General features: G+C 39.9%; 1 protein-coding gene across 3 annotated transcripts; it reads left to right on the top strand.

The window, feature by feature from the left end:
- Window positions 1-344: 344 nt before the first annotated feature.
- On the top strand, window positions 345-26,971 carry LOC110565817 (zinc finger protein 558). Of its 3 annotated transcripts, none has more exons than XM_060369967.1 (9): window positions 345-830; window positions 982-1,090; window positions 13,828-13,944; window positions 14,520-14,608; window positions 15,163-15,289; window positions 21,088-21,183; window positions 21,799-21,893; window positions 22,348-23,123; window positions 25,602-26,971. In XM_060369967.1, exons 3-9 carry the CDS (start codon window positions 13,914-13,916, stop codon window positions 25,621-25,623), a joined length of 1,236 nt encoding a protein of 411 aa, XP_060225950.1. In that variant the 5' UTR covers window positions 345-830; window positions 982-1,090; window positions 13,828-13,913; the 3' UTR covers window positions 25,624-26,971. The 3 variants fall into 3 exon arrangements, with proteins under 3 accessions (XP_060225950.1, XP_021519262.2, XP_021519260.1); XM_021663587.2 differs by having other exon boundaries at window positions 345-835; XM_021663585.2 differs by having other exon boundaries at window positions 346-830; window positions 22,348-26,971.
- The last annotated feature ends 1,011 nt before the right edge of the window (window positions 26,972-27,982 follow it).

The raw sequence follows: 27,982 nt of genomic DNA, 5'->3' as shown, positions 1-27,982 counted from the left end.
CCCGGAACGAGTCCCCACCGCGGCCACTTCCTCGGAACTATCTGCCCCGTTACTTACCTAACCTGGTCCTCTAAGCTTGGCTCTTCCAGGTTCAGTCGTGGTCCGTTCCTCCAACAAAGCCCCGCCGCCGAGGCCGCCGCTGGTCTCCCTGGCTGACCTAACCCAAAGTCCAACTGTGTACATTGCCATTAAGCAAACTGGGAAGCACACTTAGAATCTCGAGGGGTCCAAGAATCCCAAACCTGCCCACTAACCCTGCCCTGAAACCCGGACGAACTTCCGGGCGGAAGTGAGTTGGGAAGCAGCCGGCACAGAGGCGGAAGTGGAAGCGCAGGGCGGAACTAAGAGGAGCCCGGCTTAGGGAGCTGGTGAAGCTTCTCTTTGGCGGCGGGGAGGAGCCTTGCAGTGCATGCATCTTCAGGGCTTTTGGTCAGCCGCGGGCATGCTCTGCCCAGAATCCCTGGATTCCTGCTTCCTCCCGGACGCCTCGGGCTGAAAGCCAGAGCTCTGGCACCTCACAGCTCTAGGGTTGCTTTTTGTTCTCACAGAGGCGTGACGGGCAGAGCGACTGTCATCCAGCGGGAGGCTCAGAACGCTGTTCTGTATTCTGGCATGCAAGGAGGAAGCACAGCAAAGCAGCAGTGGTGCTGAGTGTGAAATTCCTTCAGCTTTGTGAAGTTCAGCCCCATCATTTTTAGACCCTCTAAGCGACAAGGCATGTTTAGCCTACATCGAGTGACCAGAAGATACCTTTCCAGTCAAGTTGAGGAATTCAATAGACACACCATTTCAGCTTCTGCCTGCCCTTTTGAGCTCATGCCTGCATAGAGGTCCGGTAATTACGTTTTCCCAGTCTCTTATTACATGTTAAATTTGTAAATACAGGTGGAAGAAGGGTGATGAAAGTTTTGTTTTTGTCACAATTTTAGTTCTTTCTGTAAAAGGCCTCAGCATCAGTTTTTGTGTCTTTTTTTTTTCCAGACCAGAAAAACATCACTCAAACTCTGATTTGTGTTGAAACCTCAGTGTGGTGTTGAAAATGCCTCAGAACCCACCTGCACTCAGTCATTGATGAATTTCCTGTAACCAGGTAAGTATGATGTGGAATGTGAAGCAATAGAGTTCCAGCTGACCCTGCGGCATGGAACTTCTGTAGGGCTTTTCTTTTGCTTGTAACTATACTACAGATGCGACCACTTAATGAGAGTTATCTCAGAAAGCTGTATTTTTTTGTAATGTTTGATGGGTTATATTCAAGGGATGGATACAGATGTGCAATAAGTAAATGTAACTCAGTGTAAATTACACAAAATGAGCATTTATTAACCACGCATATGAATAAGCATATAAATGCAGAATTTTCTTGTGTGCCAAGTACCAAATTTTTCGGGATTTTATATTAAATACAAATATATAAGATATGTACATGTATTTTTAGTACTTACAAGTCTTCCCAGTAAATGCTAGAACTAGCCAGTGGCATTTTTCAAGCCCATTCTATGTGACTTCTGAAAACTTGTATGTCTTCATGAAGTTTTAGAATAAAGGGGCATGTATGAAAAAGATGTTTTGACTTTTTTAGGAACAGCAACCTAAAGTTGAGTAGATTAGCTAGGTGTTGATAAGATTGAAAACATGTGAAAGAATATCAAAGAACAACTTTCATATTAAAGGGTAAGATACAAGGCTGTCCTTCCTACCTTGCTTCCTAAAAGGAATTTAACATTTCTGAAATAGCAGTATATTTTCTATAATACAGAAGATATTTATTAGCTAAATTGTTTGATTTCTTTTTCAGTGCTGGGAATCAAACACTTGTCATGGACAAGCTAGGCAAGTGCTCTTCCGCTGAGCCACATCCCTACTTTTTGCCATTTTTTATTTTAGCTTTCGTATAATCATATTAAGGGAATATTTGATTATTATGTAATTGATTGTCATTATTATGCAAGTTAGGATGATCAAGACCCTAATCTTATTCAAGGCTAAAGAATGTTCTGGGACAGAGGACATTGAGGATTCAGAACAAGCCTAGACAGTCTAGGACAGTTGGTTACTTTTATGAGCTGGGCCCTGGGTTTGATGCCTGAGGCCCGAAACAGACTTTGTTCTGTATCCGTGGAATGCACATTCTAACAGAAAAGAGAGTAAAGATGAGAGTACTGAGGACTGAATCCAAGAGGAGAGCAGAGCCATTTGGAAAGTAGTAGTAATTGGTTTGTAAGCTAACAGTGTCTGTTATAGTCAAATTACTGTTTATAGTCAAATTACTATAAACAGTGGCTTCAGATGGCATGGAAACATAAAAATTCTCTTGAGGTTCTGGAGCTCAGACTTTCTAAGTGCCTCAGGCAGCTTTCCTTCAAGCTTTTAAAAAGGCCTTTCCCATGTTAGACAAACTGTCCACATCCCTTGACTCCTGGTTCTTTCCTGCACACACACACACACACACACACACACACACACACAATAGTCTCTCATTCAATAGAACCCAGGGTGGCCTCCAACTCTTGGATCCTTTAGGCCTCTCCCTCATGAGCGCTTAAAGGCATACACCGTTTTACTTGGCCATCTTTCTCCACTTTTAAAACGAACACGGAGGTATCTTCAGCTTTCTTTGCCTCTGTTTTTGTCTGCCTTTCATCCTGTCTCTATTTCTTTCTCTTTCTGTCCCCTCCTGTCTTTAGCTGTTCTGTTTCCCTTCGTACATCCCTCACCTTCTTTCACTCTGATGCTTTCTGTTGTCAACTCTCAGATTCTGTACAGGCCAGGATAATGTTTTCACCTAACTCAATGTTTTCACCTAAGTTTTCACTCAAAATTTTTAGAATTCTTTCTGCAAAGTACGGGAACATACTCATAAGGGCTGCAGGTTAGAACTGAGTCACATTGGGAGTGAGGGGAGTTATGAATCTGTCTTCCAAAAAGCCTCAGGAGCTGAAGACTCCCTGAAAATCCATGTTATCAAATTGTCCAAACTCCTTAAGTGTTTATGTTCTGTCCTCTATCCTGTCCCATATGCCCTACACTGCTTTTCTTGGAATGCAAAGATGGTCAACTCATCCCCAAAAGCTGCTCTCATGGTGCTTAATTCAGACAAAGGAGACAGAGACCTCCACTTCCTGTAAAAAAAAGAAATATCATGTCTACACATACTACTTTCTTTTTGTTTTTTGTTGTTGTTTGTTTCCAGACAAGGTATCTCTGTGTAGCCTGGGCTGTCATGGACTCACTTTGTAAACTGGGCTGACCCCAAACTCAGAGAGATCCACCTGCCTCTGCCTTCCTGAATGCTGGGATCACAGGTGTGCACCACAGGATGTGGCTTATACACACTACTTTCTTTGTGCCTTGATTTTTTTTTTCCTTCATTTAAATTGGAAATAATTTCTGTCAGTACCTGGAGATGTTTTCATCTTTGCTTTTTGTTTTTTCTGGCTTCATGCTTCTTCATTATGTAGTAGCTTACAGTTTTATTTAAAACTTGCCCATTTGGTGATTTTATTTATGTATGTGCTGGAGCCTGCTGGCAGAGTCAAACAGTTCTTGAGTGGGGAGTGAGAATTGAAAGAAAATTTAAAAACTAACACACTACACATGGGCTCTGTTTGAGAGGGCTACCAGTAAAAACTGTTGCCAGTTTATTCCATAATCCCTTTTCATATTCAGAGCAGAGCACCTCAGTACAATGAAGGGGTTCACAGAGAAGTCACACTTGTTTACCTCAACCACCTGTCTGCATAATCCTCACACAAACAAAAGGAGGTGAACTCAGCAAAACATCCTGTCTGCTGTCTCAAACAAAAGGAGGTAAATTTTGCAAAACATCCTGCCTATCTCTGACTCCAGGTGAAGGCCAGGGTGAAAACATGTTTTTCCACTGAGAGCTCAATAACAAAGCAGCCCGACAAACAAGTGGCTCTCCACATGTCTCCCTTTTTTATATTTTAAAAATTGACCATAGCTTAAGAGCTATGGAGCAGAAGACTGTGCCTGTCTTAGGCTGTCTGTCTAAAGATATATATTATTCTTACCTGTCATTGGTACATGAATTCCATCATTTATGCCCTGTCTTAGGTTGTACTTCCAACCTCCATTAAGGTAGACACTGGAGTTTAATCTTACGCAGATCAACTTTAACATTCCAAAAGGCCTTGATGAAGGTTTTAATTATCACTGGTAGGAGACATGCTCCTAATAAGAGTAATAAGCCAAGTCCTATAACATTCCATAAAAGTGACTTAGAAGATGACCCCTTATCAAAATACCAAACCTGAAAAATATTGACAGGAACTATAGTAAAAAGTTGCTGAACAACCAGAATCTGTTGTCTATTTGAAAGCTTAGAAATACAGTTTGTTAGTTTACATTGATGGCAAGAAACATTAAAGTTTAAATCTTGTATAAAATTGTTAACATTTCCAAACAACAAAGCATAGGAGAATTTACATAGGCAGTTACAAGGCCTCCCAAGAGTTTCTGTGGCAAGCTTCTAAATATAGGTCTGCTGAAAACCAGAATGAGGCCACCAAAGTCCCATAGTCAGTCCACTTTTTCATTCTTCTGATTTTGTTATGAATTGTCCTGATTACCAGATCAAGTCCAGTCACATTGTACCTAAGAGGTTTCTCTGCACATCTTCTCCCAGGAGCAGACTGAAACAAAGGTAGGTCAGGAGCATGAGCCCAATACAATTCTCCATTCACTGTCAGTAAAGAATTCACCATGGTCAGCAGCAGGAACATCCTCCTTCTCGGGAACATCTCCTGCAAACTTCATCAGCCTTTCTGGGATCCACCTGGATTCTTCAGTGTTCTTCAGAAAAACACGAATATGCTCTCTTCCCCATATTAATACAGGGTTGGGGCCCTGCCATATTCGAGTAATTGGATCTTTCCATTTCACTTGGGAATAATTACCTTTGGTATTAGGGTGCCACAATTGATCAGCCACAGAGTGGCCTTGTATAGCCACATTCAAAAAATTTAAAATAAAGAGAGCATGATTAAGATTTGGGGATATGACTCTCCCATTTTTATTCTTTTACAGATTTTTAAAATAGACCCAATGACGAATAATCTAAAACCAAGACATTGAACATGGTAAACTTATGCATCAAAACAGACAGAACACCTTGCTATTTGTTAAATTCAATTTTTATGACCACAGAAGCTTTGTAGAAAAATTAAGCATAGTTTTCTATGCTTAAGTGAGAAGCTGCCTCTTCCCCCCCACCCCCCGCTCAAGTGATTTTCACTGTAGCTTGACATTGCTCAGCAAATTCTAACTTCCATAACAAATGATCTTCTCCTGCTAAACATTCTCTTGCTAATTGCTGCTAGTTCCCTGGGCAGAGAGCCTCAGTAGACAAGGACTCTAACAAAACTTGAGTAAAAGGTGCTATAGGACCATATTGAGAGCATGCAGCTTTCAATTATTTTAATTGTTCAAAAGGTATAGGAGCGTGGACTCTCAACATATTACCCTGTCCATCAGTTTGCTCTATAATTGGAAAGCCATAAAACTTGTATCTTCTCATTCCTGCCTAGCTTGTTGTAAAGAAGCTTGTGAGAGACCAAAAGATAAATTAGCAGCTATTATTAAGACCTAAAGTAGGTACTGTAAAGAAGTTTAGTAATGCCCAGAGGGGAAGAGCCACCTCACTGTGTTCTTTCCCCACCCACTAGAGATACAGTTACTAGGAAACTGGACCATCCCCCTAGGGAGGGACACCTGGTCATTAATGGTCTGGGGACCTTCCTATAGCCAATCGATTCAAAATGTAGCATTTTGACCAATAGATGCTTGCCAGGCAGGAATTGCCCCTGCCTTGGGCACGCTGGGAGGGACCAGAATCTATATATTACCCAACTAACCTGGGTGCAGGGCGCTCAGCTCCCACCGCCGAAGTGTTGCAGGCCCAAGCTGCAGCTTGTAATTTACAATAAAAAGACCCTCATGTGTTTTGCAACGGAGTCGATTCCTGTAGATCTTTTGGGGGCTCGCGAACTGGGTATAACATTTAAAGGTCCCACCGAGATTCCAGGCCCCCCCCAAGACCTCAGGACTGATCCGGAGGGTTTCATACCAGCTGGTAAGTGTCATGTCTGTGTCTTAGTCTCCGTCATTGTCGCTTTGTATGGTGTGCAGTGTTCCCATTGGCGCCTATCTTCTGTATTCTGTTCTGCCTCGAAGCATCTGTATGAGTGACTAAATGTGATTTAGACAGACATGTCAAACAATCACAGTCACTGAAGTTGGGAGAGATGTCCCCCAACTTCATCAGTATCTGGAGGTGGTCTAGAACCACCCACCACTCTGAGGCTTCTGTGGCAGAGGAGCCAGAGTGGGAATCTGAAGGTCTGTTTTTAATTTGGCCAGCTGGTGAGTGTTTTTTGTCTCAATGTCTCTGTGCAATATTTGTTTGTATCTACCTTCTGTTTTCTGTTCTGAAAGGCCTCATGAAACTTGTTTAAAGTGTATGCCTATATGTTTATAAGGTCTATGAACACATATGTATAGGTTACCACGTGGTATATGAAGTGCCTCAGTGCCTCACCGCCATCTTGACTTTACCATGTGGTTTATAATGTGACCGCCATCTTGGTATGGGTTAAAAAAAAGGGGGGGGAACCTTAGTCAGATAATTTTCATTTCCTTCTAGGTTAAAAGGATGAGTTATTTTAAATTGGTATTGGTTTTAGAAATTGAATTGCTTGCACTGGTAAATTCTGGTTTTAAAATCTGGTTTTGACTTTTAAGATAATGGTTATACCTTGTGACTTTCTGACTTCTCTCCTACAAAAGGGGTACTTTATTTTGATATTGCAAGAATGGGTTTTTTAAATTGTTTAAATGTTTAAGGCTATACAATGTTTAAAGTTTATCAGGCATTTGGATATGACAGTGATCTTGGGCAGTCTAACAGAAAATGTGAAAGTTTCTCCATACTTTAGGGGAGAAAATACTTTGGTATTTATTTTATTAATATTACTAAGTAAAACTAAGCCATGTGGTTTGTGTTAATTGAGAAAATTGCAGTTTTTAGAATGTATCTTATGTTTGTTTGTTAAGCTGCTTTTATGGAAAAACATGTTTCCACCTTGTTCTTTACCTTGAGACAAAGAAAAGAGGAAGTTTCACCAAGTTCCTTAAAACTTGTTCTAAGTTCCTTAGAGTTTATGTGACCTTGGACCATCTTATCTGCTACAGGGAAGTAATTTTAGAGAAAGAATTTGGCAGTTTCAGAACTCCTCTTTGTATTAATGTAACTTGTTTTTTTTTTTTTTTTTTTTTTTTTTTTTGCTTTGCCTATAAAAAAGCAAATCGTACATAGACTCTGGACTCCAGCAGGATCATATCAGAATGAAAAGGACCTTGATGAGAGTTTTATTTTGTCTGAAAAGCAAGAGAGAAAGCAAAAAAGTAAGAATGTTTGGTTAAGCCAAAAAAAGGAAGCTAGGAACCTGAAGGTATATAGGATGTTGCAGAAGGTTAGTGTATGGATTATAAAAAGCCAGAGCGTTAATATGATTTGAGAAAAAAACTGTATTTAAATATGTTATAATTCATTTAAAGGCTGGTGATTCCTCATTGCAAAATGTTTCTTACGCTCTTTTAAGGGAAAAAATTCTAGCTGATAGGTTTGGTATGGCTAGAATAATTCTTACAGTTTAAAATTGTTCTGTACTGTTCTGTTATGCAGTTGGTTCTAAAAGTTATTTGATCACTATGTTAGAACTTTTGGTTGTGCGGGATTGTGGATGCTCCACAATGGTTGCTGTATCATCAGCAACACCTAATGGCTATGTTTGGTATTGTCAGTTGCGGCCTGTGCTAACACGTGGCTAGCCGCCATGATGGTTCAGGGATAGAGAGCACATGAAGCTGTAGTTTTGGTGCCATATTTGTTTAGGGCTTCCAGCTGAGTTCAGTTACACGTGGCCAGCCGCCATGCTAGTCCAGAGATAAATAGAGGGGATCCATGAGTTTTCGATCATCTTTGTTTAGGTCTGTGAGTTATGTTCAGTCCTCTGATTAGTGCTAAATGCAAAGCTTTTTACTGTTCAATTTTAATGCAAGTAGTAGGAGCAGGAAGATTTGCTAGCCTCTCTATGAACTGTATCTGATTAAAAGGTTTGCTTTAGTTTTAGTTCAGAAAGAGCAGACTTAAAGTTATGCTAACAACTGCATTTGGTTAAGATGTTGAGCTTTACATAGTGTCTTTGTTTAGGTTTTTTTTTTTTTTTTAAGGTTAAGCCTAGGACGAGTAACTATAAAGTTGCCTTTGTAAATCTACGTAAAATATATAGTCCTAGAACATGCATCTCAGAAATATGCTAGAACTAAAGACTATAGCATTCTGTTTTATAGGACACAGTTTAGAGCAGATGATAAAAACAGAGTAACTCAGATATGCTGGCCCTCAAGCTTGTCAGAAATCTGAATATGGCATTTTTAACATGTGTAAGCTTATTGTGACAGAAAGTCCCAAAATCCCGGCAGTAGCTCCCCAAGGTCTCCAAGAAGGTTTGGGCACAACAACAGATGACTGTGACTCTGGATTGTGGTATGCTAACAACTGGGCAATACTGCCTCAACTGGCCCACTGCATAAGGCCCAGCCAAAATTGTGGACACCTGGAATCAATGTTTCACGTTGCTAAGGGCGAGGTGAGGCTATTCTCTCATTTCTTTCTGCACAGAAACAGTCTCTTATCTTCTGTACTTGGCTGGACTGCCCCTGTTCAAGATGCCGTGAGACACAGGAGCCGGGGACACTGCCTAGGTGATGGACTAACTAGTCATCCCTGTCATTTTGATTGGCATATGAATTGGTATATTTATTTAGCTTATAATTTATCCTTCTCAGGTCTCTGAACACCTTGATGGCTATGCTAGGCTTACGGTAGCTTTGCAGCTAGAGAGAAGACATTTAGATTCACTGTTAGCTCATTGATCGGTTCATTAGCTAGAACTACTAGGTACTAGATCTCTTATTTAGAAAGGAAAACAGGTTTGCCTTGCTCACAGAATTCATGTTAGTTGTCTGTGTCTTAAGATATATATAACTGGATAAAAAATATGGAGCTATGTAGGGTCTGAGGATATAGGAGTTTAGGTTGTAAAAATCTAGAGAGTGTTGTTATTTGGTCTGAGAAAATGTTTCAGGGTTGATAAATGCAAAAGATTGGAGAGTCTAAGTAGGTTTTTTAAGGTATGTAATTATGAGTTATAAAGAGATAAGAAATATTTTAAAGCAGATTAAAAATGGGAGATATTTTAAATTTCTCCCCCCTTTTTGCTGCTGTTGTGCTTATAAGATTTCAGACGTTCAGAATTTTGGCATTAATCAATAGAGTTCTGATAAGTTGATGGAGCACTGACTGATTATTCAGTCACCAGGTTGAGATTTTAATTTCCTTTGGTTGGCTTCTGGAGATAGACTTAAAGGTGCTTCTCATTATGTTAAAAACATCTGTTTAATGTGTATATCTGACCCAAAAGTCATAGCTTTTAGTATGGTATTCTTAATATCTGCCATTTCTGGGGTAGACTTTGACACAGGAATATCTTAAACCTATTCCTTCTAGTTGCTTTGTTAAGGAAAATCCAAGCATCCGGGGTTTAGCACTAAAGCCTGTAATGTATTTCTGCCTAACTTTCCAGTGTGAACATGGAAGTGGGGGTTAAAAGTAGATGCTGAATGTATGAAAAATGGCCAATTCATGGCTGATTACCAACAGCTATGTGCACAGAAAAATATGTTACCGTGAACACACTTAAGTTGTGTATAAAGGTTATAAAACAGCCAACTGATACTCATTCAGTGGGATGCAGTTTTACCTGTTACTCTCAAAATGTTCAATATGCTGATATGTTACATTTCTGAGTATTTAAAATTATGTATTTCCTTTTGTGTACTAAAATTCATGAGTTTCAGGATGTGACCTGGATCTGGCATAGCTCAAAAGGATCGCAGATGAGATTTTCCCTGATCTTTCTCATTTAATAGACAAATTTTAACTTCTGTCTCCAGTCTAAATTTGTCTCACCGGGATCAGCTGTTGACTGCAAGCTGAAATCCAGACTTCCTGGAAACTGACCTGATTGCTCCCTTCCTCTTCGGGTGGATCAACTAACTAGATGCTTGGGACTGCCCTATTGCCCAGCCTTTGACTGCCATTTCAGCCTCCCTAGCCCCTGGTGCCTACGGTCCAACGGTCAGCATTGAAGAAGCTCCAGAAGACGTATCTTCGCCCAAATTCCCCCTAGCAGGCTGAAATGCTAAGTCAAAAGGGGCTGGCTCCCTGGCATTAGCTATTATCTTGGGCATCTGCTTAGCTGAAATGAAAACTAATATTGCAGCAACTGGGCTAAAAGTCTAGAGAAACCCTAGAGAAAAAGGGTAATAGTTCTCTTTGGCTTACTACCCCTATATCTACCCTGAAGGGACCCCTACTCATTTTGATTTTTATCTTTGGGCCTTGTATTTTCAATTGCTTAATGGCTTTCATAAAGAAATGCTTGAGAGCAATATACTAATGGTACTCAGATCCCATTATAAAAAGGTAAATCTACAAGATACAAGGGGTCATATCTGGAAGACCCAAGATTGGGTCTTCAAATGATCATGGGAAAGGGGGAAATGAGAGACCAAAAGATAAATTAGCAGCTATTATTAAGACCTAAAGTAGGTACCGTAAAGAAGTTTAGTAATGCCCTGAGGGGAAGAGCCACCTCACTGCATTCTTTCCCCACCCACTAGAGATACAGTTGCTAGGAAACTGGACCATTCCCCTAGGGAGGGACACCTGGTCATTAATGGTCTGGGGACCTTCCTATAGCCAGTCAATTCAAAATGTAGCATTTTGACCAATAGATGCTTGCCAGGAAGGAATTGCCCCTGCCTTGGGCATGCTGGGAGGGACGAGACTCTATATATCACCCAACTAACCTGGGCATGGCGCTCTCAGCTCCCACCTCTTTGGCAGTGGGGCTGTGTAGGCCCAAGCTGCAGCTTGTAATTTACAATAAAAAGACCCTCATGTGTTTTGCAATGGAGTCAATCCCTGTAGATCTTTTGGGGGCTTGCGAACTGGGTATAACACTTGTAAAGAGGATACAGTTGCTCGCACAGTGAACCAAGGAAAAGGTTCCCTTGTCTTTTGAGCTACAGCAACTGTAGCTGTCCCAGGAGGAGGGTCCAAGCCTGCAATCAATGAGGGAATTGGAGTGGAGGATTGAGCCTCATTTTCCCTAGTAGTTAATTCTCCAGGTGGTGTTGTTGGTGATGGTGATGTTTATTTCCTCCAAGCCCCATTCCAACTTTTTTATTTCTGTTTTGCCAAGGCTTAAGTTTTTTAATTCTCATAGCCTTAATTAGAAGGTATCTCTCAGAATAGTACTTAGCTGCTTCTTCCTCCACCTCTGCAACCTCATCAGAATCCAAGTCATCCTCAAAGTCTTCTTCTAACAAGAAATTATAATTAGGAAGAACATATATCTCTTCGGGAGGAGCCAATGGTTTAATTTCATTTTGTCCTGAAGCCTCCCATCTTTCTTTCCTCTTTCTCTCTAACCCTGAAAGTTTCACTCTCTCAGTCCTGTGCCACATATACAGATTATCTCTAATTAAATTCCATACAAAAAACATGAGGCTACTGCCTTGTCCCATTTTTTTATTTCAAATTTACTCACCACATCATTTTCTCTGTATGATTCCAGCTTGCCAACACCTGCAGTGTTCTTCACTGCTTCCCTATATCTTAGTTCGGGCACCAGACTGCTGGAGCCTGCCAGCAGAGTCAGACATTTCTTGAGTGGGGAGTGAGGATTGAAAGGAAATTTAAAAACCAACACACTACACATGGGATCTGTTTGAGAGGGCTACCAGTAGTAACTGTCGCTGGTGTATTCCATAGTCCCTTTTCATAGTCAGAGCAAAGCACTTCAGTACAATGAAGGGGTTCATGGAGAAGTCAAACTTGTTTACCTCAACCACCTGTTTGTGTGAGCCTCACAAACTAACAAAAGGAGATGAACTTGGCAAAACATCCTACTTATCTCTAACTCTAGGTGAAGGCCAGGGTGAAAACATGTTTTTCCACTAAGAGATCAATAACAAAGCAGTTCTTCACATGTATGTATTTCATTTATGATGTATTTATTATTTCTTTTTAATTTAATTAACTTTTGTTTTTATGTGTACTACTGTGGAGGTGAGAGTACAACTTGCAAGTTGGTTCTCCTACTATATGAGCTTTGTTTTTTTTTTTTTTTAATTTATTTTGTGTGTGAGTGTTATGTGCCATAGTGTGTGGTAAGAGGACAGCTTGCCAGTTCTCGTTTTCTACCGTGTGGGTCCCTACGGTCAAGAAAAGTTGTGAGGCTTGAGAGAAAGTACCTTTACCTCCTAAGCTCTCTTCCCAGATACATTTGTGATTATTTTAATTATTTGCTATTATAAGTACTGTCAGTTATCTTACCCTAGTCTGTAGTATTTGAATCATTGACATAATTCTTAGAAATAGGTTTGACAGGATAAATACTAAAAGTTTTTGGTCTTTATTCTAATGTTGGCAGATTCATTTCATAAGAGCTATACCCAGATGCGTATGAGAAAGCTTTTCCCTATGTCCTCCGGAAAGGATTCCGTAGTTTTGTTTATGGAACACATGGGAGATACTGTCAGGTGACAGTATTTTGTGCCTATGATTTAGGGGTATTTTTGCAGAGATGGAAGTGGTAGATAGTAAATGTTACCATGTGTGGAATAATTAGAACAAGAGGAAAGGAGACATCATGAGAAATATTGGCTAGTATAGGGAAGCAGGCTGAACAGTGACTAAAATGAAAATATGCTTAGGTCATAAGACTATTTCACCACAGAGGATGCTACCTGGCTTGAATAGCAAGATGGATAACTTGAAGGACAAAGATGTATGGGACCATCAAGAGTGAGTGGGTCACCAAAAACTTTCCAACATTGGTGATTGTTCACTAGTACTGGAAACTGGAACTCAATGCACTGCTTGCAGGCAGCTCCATAAGTCAGAGAATGTCTCATCCACACAGCTTAGCTAATCTGTTCCTTTTCAGGCAGCCAGGCTGGTCTGTCTCCTTAGCAGTACTTACTGCTTATATAATCTTGGACGAGACAGGGTTCTTATGAATCTGGTCAATTTCATGGACGTCTGGGGTCTCCTGAGTTGTTCTTTCTATGACTTAAGGCACCTCCTTTTAGAATTTCCAGAGTCTCAATAAGCCTCCTTTAGAACTTCATGAGTCCTAACAAGCCAAAACAGAAAAGGCTACACTCCACCAATAAAGTATTCCCCAAGTTGTGTGATCCTTTCTAGCAAATTAATCAAACCCAAGAAGGGATCATGGGAGCTCCAATTTTCAGCCACTGGCTCAAGAGCATAGGGAACTCTGCCAAGTGACAACTGGCATCTAAAGTTGGGACATCGGGACACTCTGGGGACTGATCCTGCATCTTCTGAGTATTTAAGCTTGATGGTGTATTCAAGCAGATCATTCCAGAAATGAATTGTATTAATGATTTCTCGATGGTGAGAACTTCAGAATTGCTTGGTTACTTGAAGTGAGGAGAATTTTTATTAATGGTGATGTGAAGGCAGAAGGAAAACCAACTCCCCCTTGTCCTCCTACCCCCAGCCAACTTGCCAAGTAGAAAAAGGCTCAGCATAGGAAACAAAATGTGCATTTTGAAGAAGGCCAAGATGGACAAGCTGAAGAAGGCTCATCTTCATGTTCCTGGGAAAGAACATGGCTGTGCAAACTTCCTATCTTTTGTTGATTCCAGAGTGCTGCCTTGGTGTCTTTGAAAGTCAGAAGTGTGGCTGGCCCATCTACTGCCCTGTGTTCAGGAACTCTGATGTTGGAGTCAGGATGGCAGCAACTGACATTCCTCTGATATATGGTAAGTCACTGAGTCCTAGCAGTCCTTACAGTAAAATTCAAAGGCCCCCAAGCCCACAATTCAGAAAGGGATCGAGACTGGGTGGCCATTGAGGAGGCTCAGAAGTAAGAAGGTAAGGCAAGGGTGGAGCCCCGTGGTCCTTGGATGTGATAGCCAGCTCTTAGGACAAGATGTAGCTACTGGGTATTGGATGTGCCATCTTCGTGTTGATTTTGAAAATTTTAGTCTCTTTTGAATTATAGATTTAATTGTTCCTGGAATAAATGGTGATGACTGCAGAACATCAATTTTCTCCTCTGTGGACATGTTCTCTTCCTCATAGGCAGTCAGACTCAGGTGCCATGTATCTTAGCTAAGCTGAAACAAGGTTGTGCAATGTTTATGGAAGCTGTGATTGAGTATCTGTGCAGGGGTGGAGGGATGTGATATGTGTGTGTGTGTGTGTCTGTCTGTCTGTCTGTGTGTGAGTGCATGTGCAGATACATGCTGTAAGTACTGGCAGTTTTATATAGTCGGTCTCATAAACCTCAGCATCCTAGGATGTCCTAGATTCTCATGATTTATTTCTTCTCCAGTTCAATCATCTCTGTATCCAGTGTCTCCTGAGAAAGGACACATGGGCAAAGAAGGGCTAACCAATGAGTTCTTGACAAGCTTGTTACAGGTGAGTAGATTTTAATTTTTTCCAAGTCATTCTTTTCATAAACCTGTTAAATGCAGACTTACATAGTTCAACCAGCATTCCCAGGCATCTGGCAAGGGCTAGGAGACACCCCAGAAAATGTGTCTTATATAATATGCACTGCTTTGTCAAAGCTCCTTCCAGAGTCTCTAAGGATATCAAAACTACTTAAAAGTTTGCGGTGAGGTCAAGTAAAGGTTTGACTCTGTCCTACTTTCTGGCAGTTTGTCACAGCCATGGGGGAATTATTAATGTACCAGTTGTTTCTCCTCTGTTGTAGATTGTCCCAGGCCTGTGCTCAGCCCCAGGAAATGAGATTTCAGGAGCAAATAGTCAAAGTGGAAAAAAGAAGGGACTTTGGGAAGTTGGGTATTATACAGGAGAGGGGCCAGAACACCAAGGCCAGAAGCCAAGGCAGATAGCATTCAACCTGCCTACCTGTATTATGCTCTGAGTCACCATCTGTGGGTCTACTATCTTGGGCTCCTTCTTTTTGATGGGGCCCTTGGCTAAGCTGTGATGTGTAAATAATTTAGGAGTTGGTGTCCTTCGAAGATGTGACTGTGCAGTTCACACAGGAGGAGTGGGATTTGTTGGATCCTTTACAAAGAACTCTGTATAGGACAGTAATGCTGGAAAACTGGAAGAACCTAGCCTCACTCGGTAAGCCACCATCGGCTGATTTGTCCACATTTGTTCAGGTTATTTATTGATACAAAACAAAACAATCATTTTAGAATATACAAGTGAGAGGCTTTTAGTGTGCTCTCCATAGTATATACAGCAGTGAACTTCAGAATATTTCATTACTTCTGCTGTGGTTTGGTTTAGCCTCCCAAAGGTTTATGTGCTAGACACTTAGTTCGCTATGAAAGGCAATGATAAAGTAGTGAAAACTTCTAATGGTGGGGCATGTTGGAAGGTGTCAGGATCAAGAGACCATCTCAGAAAAGATTCATACTGTTTCTCGGGCATCAGTCAGGTCTCATGGGACCAAGTTAATTCTCTTCAGAATGGGTTGTTGTATAGACAGGCAACCCACATGCTTAGTCGTATCTCTATACACCTGGTCAGCTTTCTACTTCTCTTCCGTATTAAACTTTTTAAAAAACAAAAACATTTGTCATTTTTAATTATGAGTATATGTGTGGCAGGTGTATTTGATTGCCATTGCCTACAGGGGCCAGATGTGTCACATCCTTCTGGTGCTGGAATTACAGGCAGGTGTGAACTGCTAGGTGTAAGTGCTACAAATTGAACCTGAATCTCTCAAAGAGCAGAATATGCTTGTAACCACTCCACCCTCTCTTTATCCCTTCTCTGCCATATTGGGACAAAGCCAAGAGTCCATCATCAAATGCAAGCGCCATGCTGTTTGGACTTTTTGGACATCGAAATCTTGAAAGTGCTTAGCCACAACATTTTGTTACAGCATAAAAAAGGGGACTAATCTGAAGACACCTGATAAACCAGTATCAGATGGAAGGGGAGGAAGTTCTCCCTTATCAGTGGCCTTGGAAAGGGGCAGGGAGGAGATGAGGGTGGGAAGGTGGGGTTGGGAGTGGGATACAGCAGGGACACAAAGTTAACAAACTGTAACTAATATTAAAAAAATAAAAATTAAAAGAAGAAAGGGGACCAAGACAACGATATTTTTATGTGTGGGTGTTCTTTGAAAGTTTCATACATGTATTCAGTGTATATTGACAATGTCCATCCATCACTACTTCCTTCCACCTTTCCTAAATCACACCACCTTAACTCCCTTTCAACTTTGTCATCTTTTCTGTTTCTTGGTTTTGTTATTAATAATCCCCTGAATCTAAGTAGTACTGCTTATATGCATATGGATATGTGGCTGTCTACTCCAGCATGAGCAAGCCAATTAATTCCCAGTAACTCATCCATTAGGGACAGGGTCTTGGAGACCTGAGCTATGCCATAATTTTGACTAACTTGTTTTTGTATAGATAATCATATCTGTTATGAATTGACACATGCAATGACCATATAATACCTAGAAGTCAGCATTTCATCATCACCCCCTCGATCTGCCAGGTCCTATATTCTTTCTGGCCCCTCATCCACTTGAGTTCCATGAGCTTTGGATGATATGACTCTGATATAGATGACCCATTCCTTGCATCTTAACTAGTTGTGATTCTCTTCATTAACTACTGCCCAAGGAAGAAAGAAGCTTCTCTGAACAAAGTTGAGAAAAGAACAGATCTGTGCATAGAGACGTAAATATTTAGAGTACAATTTGACAGCACAGCCTTTTGGCAGAAAGAAAAATATGTTCCGCCCAAGGATCTTATTTTCCAGTCATGGGCCTTTGACCAGGTTTACAGTGTCAAACATGTGAAACTGGCCAATCAGAAAGCAGTTGCTTAACCCCATAATCATCATGCCACTCACTGCTGCACAATGTGGGCATTTTTTTTTTTATGCCATCAAAGCAGTATTATAGTATTCAGGGTCTAGCACTGAGTTAAACTGCTGATGTCTTTTCTCCCTCAGCACCACCTGGCACTATCCAACCTAGTCACCAGGGAAAGAGGATCCTGATCATTTTTTATTATTATATTAATTTTTATTTTTTCTGTATAATTTATTCATTATATATCCCAATTGAAGCCCCCTCCCTCAACTCCCCCAGTTCCACCCTCCCTCCTTCTTTCTCTCATCCCCTTCCCCTAGTCCAGTGAAAGGGAGAGTTCTCCACTATTGCCATCTGCCCATAGCTTGTTAAGTCTCATCAGGACTGTTTGGATCCTCTTCCTCCATGGCCTAGCAAGGCTGCGTTATTAGGGGCAAGTGATCAGAGAGCAGTCAACTGAGTTCATAATAGAGGCAGCCCCTGGAGACTGAGCTGCCAGTCAGCCATATCTGAGCGGGGGGGGGAGTGGGAGGGGCTGGGTCCTCTCCATGCATGGTCTTCCATTGGTACATCGGTTTCTGCAGGCAAATGGATGGAACTAGAAGAGATCATCCTGGGTGAGGTAACCCAGATACAGAAACACAGGCATGGTATACACTTACTAATAAGCAGATATTAGCCATATGATATAGGACAGCCATCTACAGATCTAAAGAAGCTAAACACTAAGGAGGACCCTAGGGTGGATGCTTAAATCCCATTCAGAATGGCAAACAGGATGGACACCAGAAGAAGTGGAAGAGAGGAAACAGTATGGGAACCTATGATAGAGGGTCCTCTGAAAGGATCCACCCAACAGGGGATCAAAGCAGATGCTGAGACTCATAGCCAAACTTTGGACAGAGTGCAGGGGGTGTTATGGAGGAAGAGAGGGGTGGGATTAGAGGGACATACTGGGGACAGGAGCCCCATAAGGAGACCAACAAAACTAAAAGATCTGAGCCCCAGGGGGTCCTGCAGAGACTGATCCTGATTATTTTAAAGTTGACTTTTTTACACTGTGCATCCAAAATGAGTGGAATAGGGTCTTACTGTCTAATTATGGTGGGCGGTTAAACAGTGGCAATCGCCTCTGGGCCTCTTGACCAATAACTTGTAGGGAGATATTTCATGCCTGGCAATAAGATTTCCACCTATGCAATGTACTTCTCTTCAAATTCTTTGTGTGTGTGTGTATATGTATATATATATATATATATGTGTGTGTGTGTGTGTGTATGTATATATAAAGGGTACGAACAAAATGGATTTCCATAAGGCTTGTCTTAGTTACTATTTTGTCACTATGAAGAGGCACTGTGACCAAGGCAACTTATAAAAGAAAGCATTTGAGTACTTGCTTACAGTCTCAGAGGATTAGTCCTTGGCCATCATGGTGCATATCATGGCAGCAGGCAGGCAGGCAGGCAAGACTATGGAGTAGTAAGCTGAGAACTTACATCATCTGCAATATTGAGGCAGAGAGTAAGAGACTGTGATTGGTGTGGGCATTTGAAACCTAAAAGTCTACCCCAGTGACAGAACGCCTCTATCAAGGCCACACTTCTCAATCCCTCCTAAACAGTGCTACCAACTGGGAACCAAGTATTTAAGTTTATAGGGGTCACTCTCTCTCAAACCACCACCGCAAGGATTCTTTATAGATCCTAATTTGTCTAATATACTCTTTACCATCTCCTCTCTCCAATCACCCTATCTCTACTTAATTAAACCATTAACCTTGAATATATCTCCCATGTCCTTTCATGCTACCTGTGTCCAACTAGTTCTTATAATTGAGGGTTCCCCCTCCCACATTGGGTTGGAAGATTATAGGTTTTCATATAGCTTTTTGTTATTGTTGTTGCTTGCTTGTTTGTTTTGAGACATTCTCCCTATGTAAAAGGCTAGCCTGGAACGCTTTATGAAGACCATGTTGGCTTCAAACTTGCAATGATCTTATTCCTTTAATATATATATATATATTCCTTTAATATATAATATATATAATATACATAATATTATATATTAATATATATATTATATATTAGCAGCATTCAAGTAAAAGCCCATGGTTGGGGAGGTTATAGACTCTGGAATGGAACCTGTTATTGTTATTTTGCTAATGGTCATGCTATCAAAGTACCTTCTAAATATTTGTGCTTACACCCATAGACCTGAGCTACTTTCAACCTTGGTTAAAGAAGATGTTTTTTGCAGTGGGCAGCAATCAACAGAGAGATGCATTAACTGGTCAAATGCTGAGACTCAGAAGCTCAGTACCCAGTTGTAAATGGGGTCTCTATATTACCATTGCCCCCTAAGACTTAAGGAAGATCACAGAAGATGAGGTGGGAAAAATCTAAAATTTGGAGGCTAGGGAGGAACATATGAAATATGGCTTTCTGGGCATGATGTGTCTAGCACATTAATGAACTCACAGCAGCTGTGATCACTTGAATAAAACATGCGTAAGCTCAAGCCAGCCACCTTCGTTCATAGTTAGGATAGATGGTATCTAGGCCCACCACTTACTGGGGAGCTAGGGCAGTTGATGGAAACTGAGACACATAAGTTTGAGAGAGGGACACATTGAGGAGGATATAATGTGACCATGCTTCATTGTATTTATGTATGCAATTCTCAATAATAAACATTTAAAAACGAGCTTTGGATTTTAGAGTGTTTGGAATTTTTCATTAGGTTATTGAATCTGCAGCAATTCTGGCATCTGATTTTTCTCTATCTTTAGGGTTACAGGTCATTGTATGTAACATTACTGATGTTTCAAAACTAATTTTTTAGTACCTGTATTTATCAGGTGTGGGTACAGATAATTTGTTGGCTATTTCTTTGAAGTCCTAGAACCAAAAATGTAAATCTCTTAATCTCTTCAAAATGAACTTTATATTTACATGAGGATACTAAATACTAAAACTAAGCAAGATGGTTTCTAACACTGCCTTGACCTTCTACTTCATGCATAGCTAGAGAGCAACCAAGAATGTGAGCCTAGTGCCTTAGAAGGTCTTTTCTGAATGCATGGTATGGCACTGGTTATGACTGTAACAATCTTAATTCTGGAGAATATTAGGCATCTTTGCAGTACCCTTCTAGGCAAACATCTTTTATCTGCTTTTCTTCCTGGGCTGTTTTTGTTAATGCTTGTTTTTGTCTACTGTTTTTTTCTTATACATTGACTTTTAAATGTGTTTAGCACATGTCTCAGAGTGTGCAGTTAAACAAATAAAGGAAAGCCCTTTAAGTTCCTGGAGGTCAGAAGAAAGTATTATGTACCACACTCCATTTTGTTCCTGCCCTTCTCAGGTAGACAGCTAGAACAGAGATGAGATGTGTGTGAGCCAGCTTAAAATGGCCTAGAGCTCTTTAACTCAGATTTAGTCACGGGTGGAGTGTTATTTAGATTTTGCTTCTATAAATAAACATTAAATCTACTAATAGATTTTATTTTTTTTGAAGTTTGTTGTTCCACAAAGGTAACTAATTTCTATAAGTTTCACTTGCTTTTTTTGTTTTGTTTTGTTTTGTTATGCTTTGCGGGGAATGGGGGTGAAATGACGAGTTATGAGATCCCCTTGTCACCATTTTCATTGTCAGTTTTGTAAATTTTAAGCACTTTTATGTCCTTAAATGTGAACAGGGAATTTGAAGCAAAGTGGTAAAAAACAGATGTGGCCCATTTTCATGGAACTTTCTGTCTAATGTCTTCCTTGAGAAATGACTATCTATCTCTTTCCCTGATTTGATATTCTCCTTTTAGGGCCCTTTAAATGTATATTTGAACTTAAGCATGTATATCTGGGATTATTAATAACACATTACTTTGAATATTGAGATAGAGATACTTAAATTTTTGTTCCTTATGAAAGTTACTGTGTTCATTAGAATTTAGACAAAATTATACCACTGCTGCTAAAGTCACGTTTTTTTTTTCATCTTCAAAAATTTGGCTTCAGGTTTGTGGAGTTGAGTATCCCTTGAATAATTTTCCTAACATTACATGCATTTGCTCCATAAATAGGGCATCACCTTGATAAACCAAATCTGATATCCCATTTGGAACAAAAAGACAGGGATATGAGAGAGGACAGAGGAATTATTCCGGTCATCTGTCCAGGTAAGCATAAGTGGGCCTGGGCTGTTCAAGGAGGTGCCTATGGCCTGGGAAGCCGGGGTGGAAAGTATTCTTTTCCACTGACAAAGATGTTCACGAACATTTCACATGAACTTCCACTGTTTTTATTCTTCTCTGAAGTCTGTGTTCATCATTTTATACTTTCACCTGTGAAGAAAAAACAAAGATGCAGTTCTTTGCATTTTCATTTTTAAGCCACAGGCTGGAAAGATGTCTAAAAGGCTAAGAGCATGTACTGCTCTTGCAAAGGAGCAGAGTTCAGTTCCCAGCAACCACACAGCTGCCTATAACTCCAGCTTCAGCAAAACCCAATCATTTTGTTTTCAATACATTTGCACACATAAATACAACTAAAAATAAGAAAGAAATGGTAAATTTTAAGTCACAATTCCCATTCTTGATCATTTATCTTTTGTCTGTGTCTTAGCAATCTCAACATATATCTAGAATGTATTGTCTTTAACTCCTCAACTTTCCAGAACCAACTGCCCCTTCCTGTTAGTCTTTAACAAGTATTCTAATCTCTCAGAGTCTATATGAACCTCACCATTTTTCCTTTTCTTCTCTTCACTTATATTTTTTTTCAATTTGTTTCAGATTTGGAGACTGTACTTAAAGACAAATGGCTAACTCCTAAGAAGCATATTTTTAGAAAAGAACATGCTAATGGTGGAAAAACAGTAAAACTAGAGGTAACGAGTTTTGGTTTTTTTATGTTAAAACAGCTAGAAAACCCAGAGAATCATTATGAAGTGTGTCACTGAAACTTGAGGAAATGATGTCTCTGGGAAGACTCTGTGAAACTATATTTTTAGAGAAAAGATTAAGCCAGTTTTAAACATATTTCTTCACTAAGAGCTCTCACAAGTTTGTATTCCATTAAGTCTGAATCAAGTGGTGGGTGTTTGAACATACGTGGTCCTAAGTTTATCCAAAAAAAACTTTTTTGAATAAGAATTTGTAACCAAGTGTCTGTGTCTTTAAACATTCTCAGACTAAGCAGAAGTCTTATAAGCTCTAAAAAGATTCAAAGTGTTTTTTATAAGGTCATAGATTTTAGGGGGAGAGGCATTCTCATTATAGTATGATAAATTAATAATATAAATTCATATTCTTAACTAATTTTATTTATCTTGTAACTAACAGAAAAGAGGTCATCATGGAATGAAAATCAATGAATGCAATCAATGTTTTAAAGTCTTCAGCACGAAATCTAACCTTACTCAGCACAAGAAAATTCATACTGGAGAAAAACCCTACGATTGTAGTCAGTGTGGAAAATCCTTCCGCAGCAAATCTTACCTTACTGTACACAGAAGAATCCATAATGGGGAGAAGCCCTTTGAATGCAGTCACTGTGGAAAAGCATTCAGTGATCCCTCATCCCTCAGACTTCATGTAAGAATTCACACTGGAGAAAAGCCCTATGAATGCAACCAGTGTTTTCATGTCTTTCGTACCAGTTGTAACCTCAAAAGTCACAAGAGAAGTCACACGGGGGCTGAAAATCACCATGAGTGTACTCAGTGTGGAAAGGCCTTTACTACAAGGTCCTCGCTCACTGGACATAATAGCATTCATACTGGAGAAAAACCATTCGAGTGCCAGGATTGTGGGAAAACCTTCAGGAAGAGCTCATATCTAGCCCAGCACTTAAGAACTCACACTGGAGAGAAGCCCTATGAATGTAATGAGTGTGGGAAGTCGTTCAGCAGTAGCTTTTCTCTAACTGTACACAAGAGAATACATACTGGAGAGAAACCATATGAATGCAGTCACTGTGGAAAAGCTTTTAATAATCTCTCAGCTGTAAAGAAGCACTTAATGACTCATACTGGGCAAAAGCCCTATAGATGTAACCATTGTGGAAAATCTTTCACCAGTAACTCTTACCTCTCCGTGCACAAAAGAATACATAACAGGTAGATATGAATTGTGGTGAGAAATTACTAAGGGAATTTCTGTCAGAAAGCTTTGTTGATCCTAAGATAACTTGAGAGAAGTTACATCAGGTGTATACATTGTTATTGCTTTATAATATATATCCCCTCCCAAGTTTTGTGGCTTCAAACAAATACCTCACATTTTGTAGGTCAGAAATATGAGGGCACCTTTAGTTTGGTAGTTGCCCCTCCCCTCAGGACTTCCCATGAACGTATATTGAAGACATCAACCAGAGCTGCAATCTTCTAAAGTTCTTTTTGAAGGAACCACTTCTAGGATGGCTCACTCACATGCATAGGAATTTTCTGCTGGTTATTGACAGGAGACCTTCAGTGCCTCACCATATCTTTATAATACCATCAAGTAAGTCTTCTAAGAGAAACCAATTAAAAAAATGAAATCTTGCCTCCAGAAGGTATAGTTTCACTTCTTTCTTTTATTAGTCGATCACAGACCAGTTTTGAACAGTGTGGGAGAAAAACTACAAAATATCTGAGAACCAGGAGACAGCTCTCTGAGAACCCTCTGAGAAACTTGCCATGAAATTAATGAAGAGAAGTCTTCAGTAGACCTTTGTCCTTTTGATCATCAGTAAATTGTTAAATCTCTCTACAAAGATACCTGTGTGATAAAGCTTTTTAGTTCACTTTTTGTAATATGCCCCAAAGATGATGTTGGGAAAACCCTTTTGAGGAGAATAGTGAGCATATAGTAAGGGCCTTTAGTGGTATCAGACTTTTCAGTCTTTCTTGTGGGCAATCACACGACTGGGGAATATAAGAAATTCAGGAAACTGTACAGCAAAGGGTTCACATTACTGACCACAAGTAGTGAGGTGCTCTCCAGTGATAATAGGAAACCTTTGACTTTTCCTTTCTTGAAGAGGTATGAGAATATGCTTTCTGAAAAGCACCCTTGAGTGACATAGGCATTGGCAAGCCTTCAAGGAATTTCTTCAAGGAATCCTCTGATGTAGGAAAAAGTTGACAGTGATTCCTCCCAAGCATATAAACTGGAGGGACATGTTAGAAAAGTAAAGTAATACATGTTAGATTGCTTTAGCATCAGGTCTCTGTTGAACAATTATGTAATAATTTATAGTGGAAATGAAATGGGTGAATATGGGGTACCTCTACCAGTAGGTAGTTTCTGTAGGTTCAGTTACCACATTATATTCAATTTTTGTTTTATAAGCATGTATGTTTATATGCATAGCACACACCACATCCCAAAAAAACAGCCCTTAACAGTTCCAAATTTTCACTGCAGTGTATGTGCAGCTTCCGAAGAGTTGGTTGGCACAAACTAGTAATGCTAGTACTTGGAAGGCTGGCAATGTGGATTGTGAATTTTATGCCAGCCTGACTGGCTGGCATAGTAGTTTTCTCAGAGTATGGGACTTTTTGACATTGATCCTTTTTTTTTCTTTCTGTCCTGCAAGTATCCAGTGTCCATTTTGTCCTGTGTAGAGCAACAAGATGGCTCAGTGGGGGAAGGTGCTTGCCACCAAACCTGATCACCTCAGTTCAGTCCCCAGAACCCAGATAATGAGTAGAGAATGGACTGCCAGTTTTCCTCTGACATCACACACATGTCAGCCCAACAACAACAACTACCAAAAATTGTTTTAATCTGTAAGTGGTATTAAAATAATATGCCAGGTTTTTTTTTTTTTTTAAGCCTGAAGAATGGTGCCATGTAATTTGGATGCTGAAGAATTTATTTTCTCTTTTCACACTTTCACTTGTCAAGTAGCTGTGAGATCTGGAGTGGGAAGAATTGTTTTGTCAAACAGTAATGACATAAACAGTGGGACAGTAACAGTGATTTAGTTTCCTCAGAAACCTCTGACCAGCATGATTTGCTGTTTGTGTTTGAGTTGATGTTAAGTTCTAGCTAAAATGATAAACGTATTTGTCAAATGATATCCATAATTCTTATGAGAGTAATTTATGTTCTCTTACATGTTGATATAGAATGTATACACATTAACATAGTCTTTTTTACTGATATGTACAAATTGATTTATTTTAAAATAATTTGTGGTAGAGCCTTGTGATTTTGCCTTATTTATTTACTTTGAAGTTCTGTAACTAGGTACATACAAGATTAGGTGTTTTTGTGTGAAGTGTTTCTTTTTATATAGAAGCCACACTTTTTCATAACACAGTACTATAATGCATTGATAATAAATGGTCAAAACCATGTGGTGCTTCTCATAGACAAGCAGGAATGCCTTGCAAGTAACTGTCAACTACTCTGGATAAGCATTAATATGTTCAGTTATTTTTACCAGTTCATATGGCACATATCAGCCTGAGTTCTCTGGTTAATAATAGTAGAATCTTGATTTGAGCATAAAACAGTCCATTATCTTAAATACTACCTAATCTATTGAGTATGCTCTGGGAACTATTGTGTAAGTATTTGCTCAGTTGAAATATTCTCTTCTATAGGAAAGAAGGATGCCCTAAATGACATTGGAATAGGAAGCTAATGAAACAAACTCATCAAACCTTCAGGACTCAAAATATTCAAGGGCCATCGTCCAGGATATGAATAGTAAATAATTACTGCTCAAGAGATTGTTTGTGTGTAGAGTTTCCAATAAATTGAGAAGGGAGCCCCACGGATGCAGCTACATTGTTGCCTCACATGTTGGGGTAGTGTTTTTGGTGTTACAGACGCCTTTGAGTCATCCTTACTTCAGTAAGTAACCTTCAGGAATTCATTAGTTTGTCAAGCCAGGCTTGATGGAATTCTTTCCTTGAGCTGACTCTGGTGCCCTATCTAGGGAATAGACATTTGTTTATATCTCCACCAACAGTCACACAACACAAACAGGGCACTCATACAGGGACAGACACAACTAAAGATGTCTTTGGGTGGAAGAGTAGCCACATTAGCTCTGTATGGGATTTGAGATGTACAGCTGAAGCTGATCCTTGTGCAGGTGGAGTATCCTTTTGGGCAGTCCTGAGAAGGGAATCCCATGTAGTAGGAGATAGTATGGCTCCTTGCTTTAGTGGTGGTTTTATGCTGTCTGTTATCAATGATAAGATGTGCAACCAAGGCAGAGCCATCTGAATGTGGAGTATCTCCAGGGTAACTGAATTTAATTTCTGTGGCTGTGATAAAACACAGAAAAAAAAAGCTACTTAGGGGAGGACAGGATATATTTTATCTTGCACTTGAAGTCACAACCTATTATTGAGGGAAGTTAGGGTAACAACTCTAAGCAGAAACCATAGAGGAATGCTTCTTGTTCACTTCCTGGTTCAACCGTAGGATCATCTTCAACTAGCTTACATAACCAAGTACCACCTCCATATGTCCCACTCACAGTAAGGCCCTCCTCTGCCAATTAATACATCTCCCAACAGGCCAATTTGATGTAGGCAATTGCTCAAATGAGGCTCTGAAGTCTCATGACTTGAGTTTGTAAAGTTGACAGTTAAAGCTAATTAGGACAGTCTTTCTCTTCCTGGGATGAGGTGACATACCTTATTGGAGTCCACTACAAAAGCATGGCTGTGCTAGTTAGTAAAAATGCCAATGGATTTGAGAACATAGAATTCCCAATAATGGTACTCTGGGACTATATTGTAAGCAGCTTGTGACAGTTGTATGCCCTTTTGTGTGGTTGATGAGATATACCAGGCTCCACTGCTTACCTGTAAAGAACTTGTACAAGTAATGGGAAAATTGCAAAGAGAAAAACATAATACTATCCTTCATACCAAGACAGTTTACACACATTCCGTCCATCTTTAAGAATGCTATTCCTTTCTTTTCATTTTTTTAAAATAAAAATATTTGTAATTAATTTATTCCTTTATTATAATTTATTCACTTTGTTTCTCCACTGCACCCCCCCATCTCCTCATAGTCTCACCCACCCTCCTTCTTTTCCCCCTATACCCTTTCCCTAGTCCCCTGAGAGGGGAAGACCTCCTCCCCTTCTATCTAACACTAACATATCAGGTCTCCTGAAAGCTGGCTATATTGTCTTCCTCTGTGCCCTGGCAAGGCAAAACAAAACCAAACCAAACAAACAAACAAAAATACCAGGGCCAGACAGTTTCAGCACAGAATTCTACAGGACCTTCAAAGAGGGGCTAACACCGATACTCTTCAAACTATTCCACAAAATAGAAACAGAAGGAACATTGCCAACTTCATTCTATAAAGCCACCGTCACCTTGATACCTAAACCACACAAAGACCTTCCAAAAAAAAAAAAAAAAGTCAGGCCAATCTCTTTATGAACAGTGACACAAAATACTCAATAAAATACTTGCAAAACGAGGCCAAGAACACATTAAAGATATTATACACCAACACATTAAAGATATGATACACCAAAACCAAGCAAGCTTCATCCCAAGCATGTAGCTGTAGTATTTTTCATTCTGCTGCTCACTTCACACTGAAGTTCCAAAACTACCCTCTGTGACACACTGTAGAAGTACAGAAGCACATTTTCTTTGTGCAAGAACAATAGCTGTTCATACATGGACACAAACCATCCAGCCATGCATAGAACATATTTCATAGAACAAAACATTCTCATGACAGACTGATGAAGTTTATGTTATATTTCTCGAAACAGATCTAAACCTGTAGTTAACAAGTTTCCATAGGACATCAAGTTATCTGAGATCCTTGCCAACCTGATCTACACAGTAAGTTCAGGACAGCCACAGTTCTGTTACACAGAGAAAGTAAGTCTCAAAAAAAAATGAATGAATAAAAGGAAGGAAGGAAGAAGGAAAGAAGGAAGGAAGGAAAGGAAGGAAGGAAGGAAGGAAGGAAGGAAGGAAGGAAGGAAGGAAGG

Source organism: Meriones unguiculatus, chromosome 1 (assembly GCF_030254825.1).
Source record: "Meriones unguiculatus strain TT.TT164.6M chromosome 1, Bangor_MerUng_6.1, whole genome shotgun sequence".
Lineage (NCBI taxonomy): Eukaryota > Metazoa > Chordata > Mammalia > Rodentia > Muridae > Meriones > Meriones unguiculatus.
The sequence above is the reverse complement of the archived record's forward strand: the minus strand, read 5'-3'. Positions and strand labels throughout refer to the sequence as shown.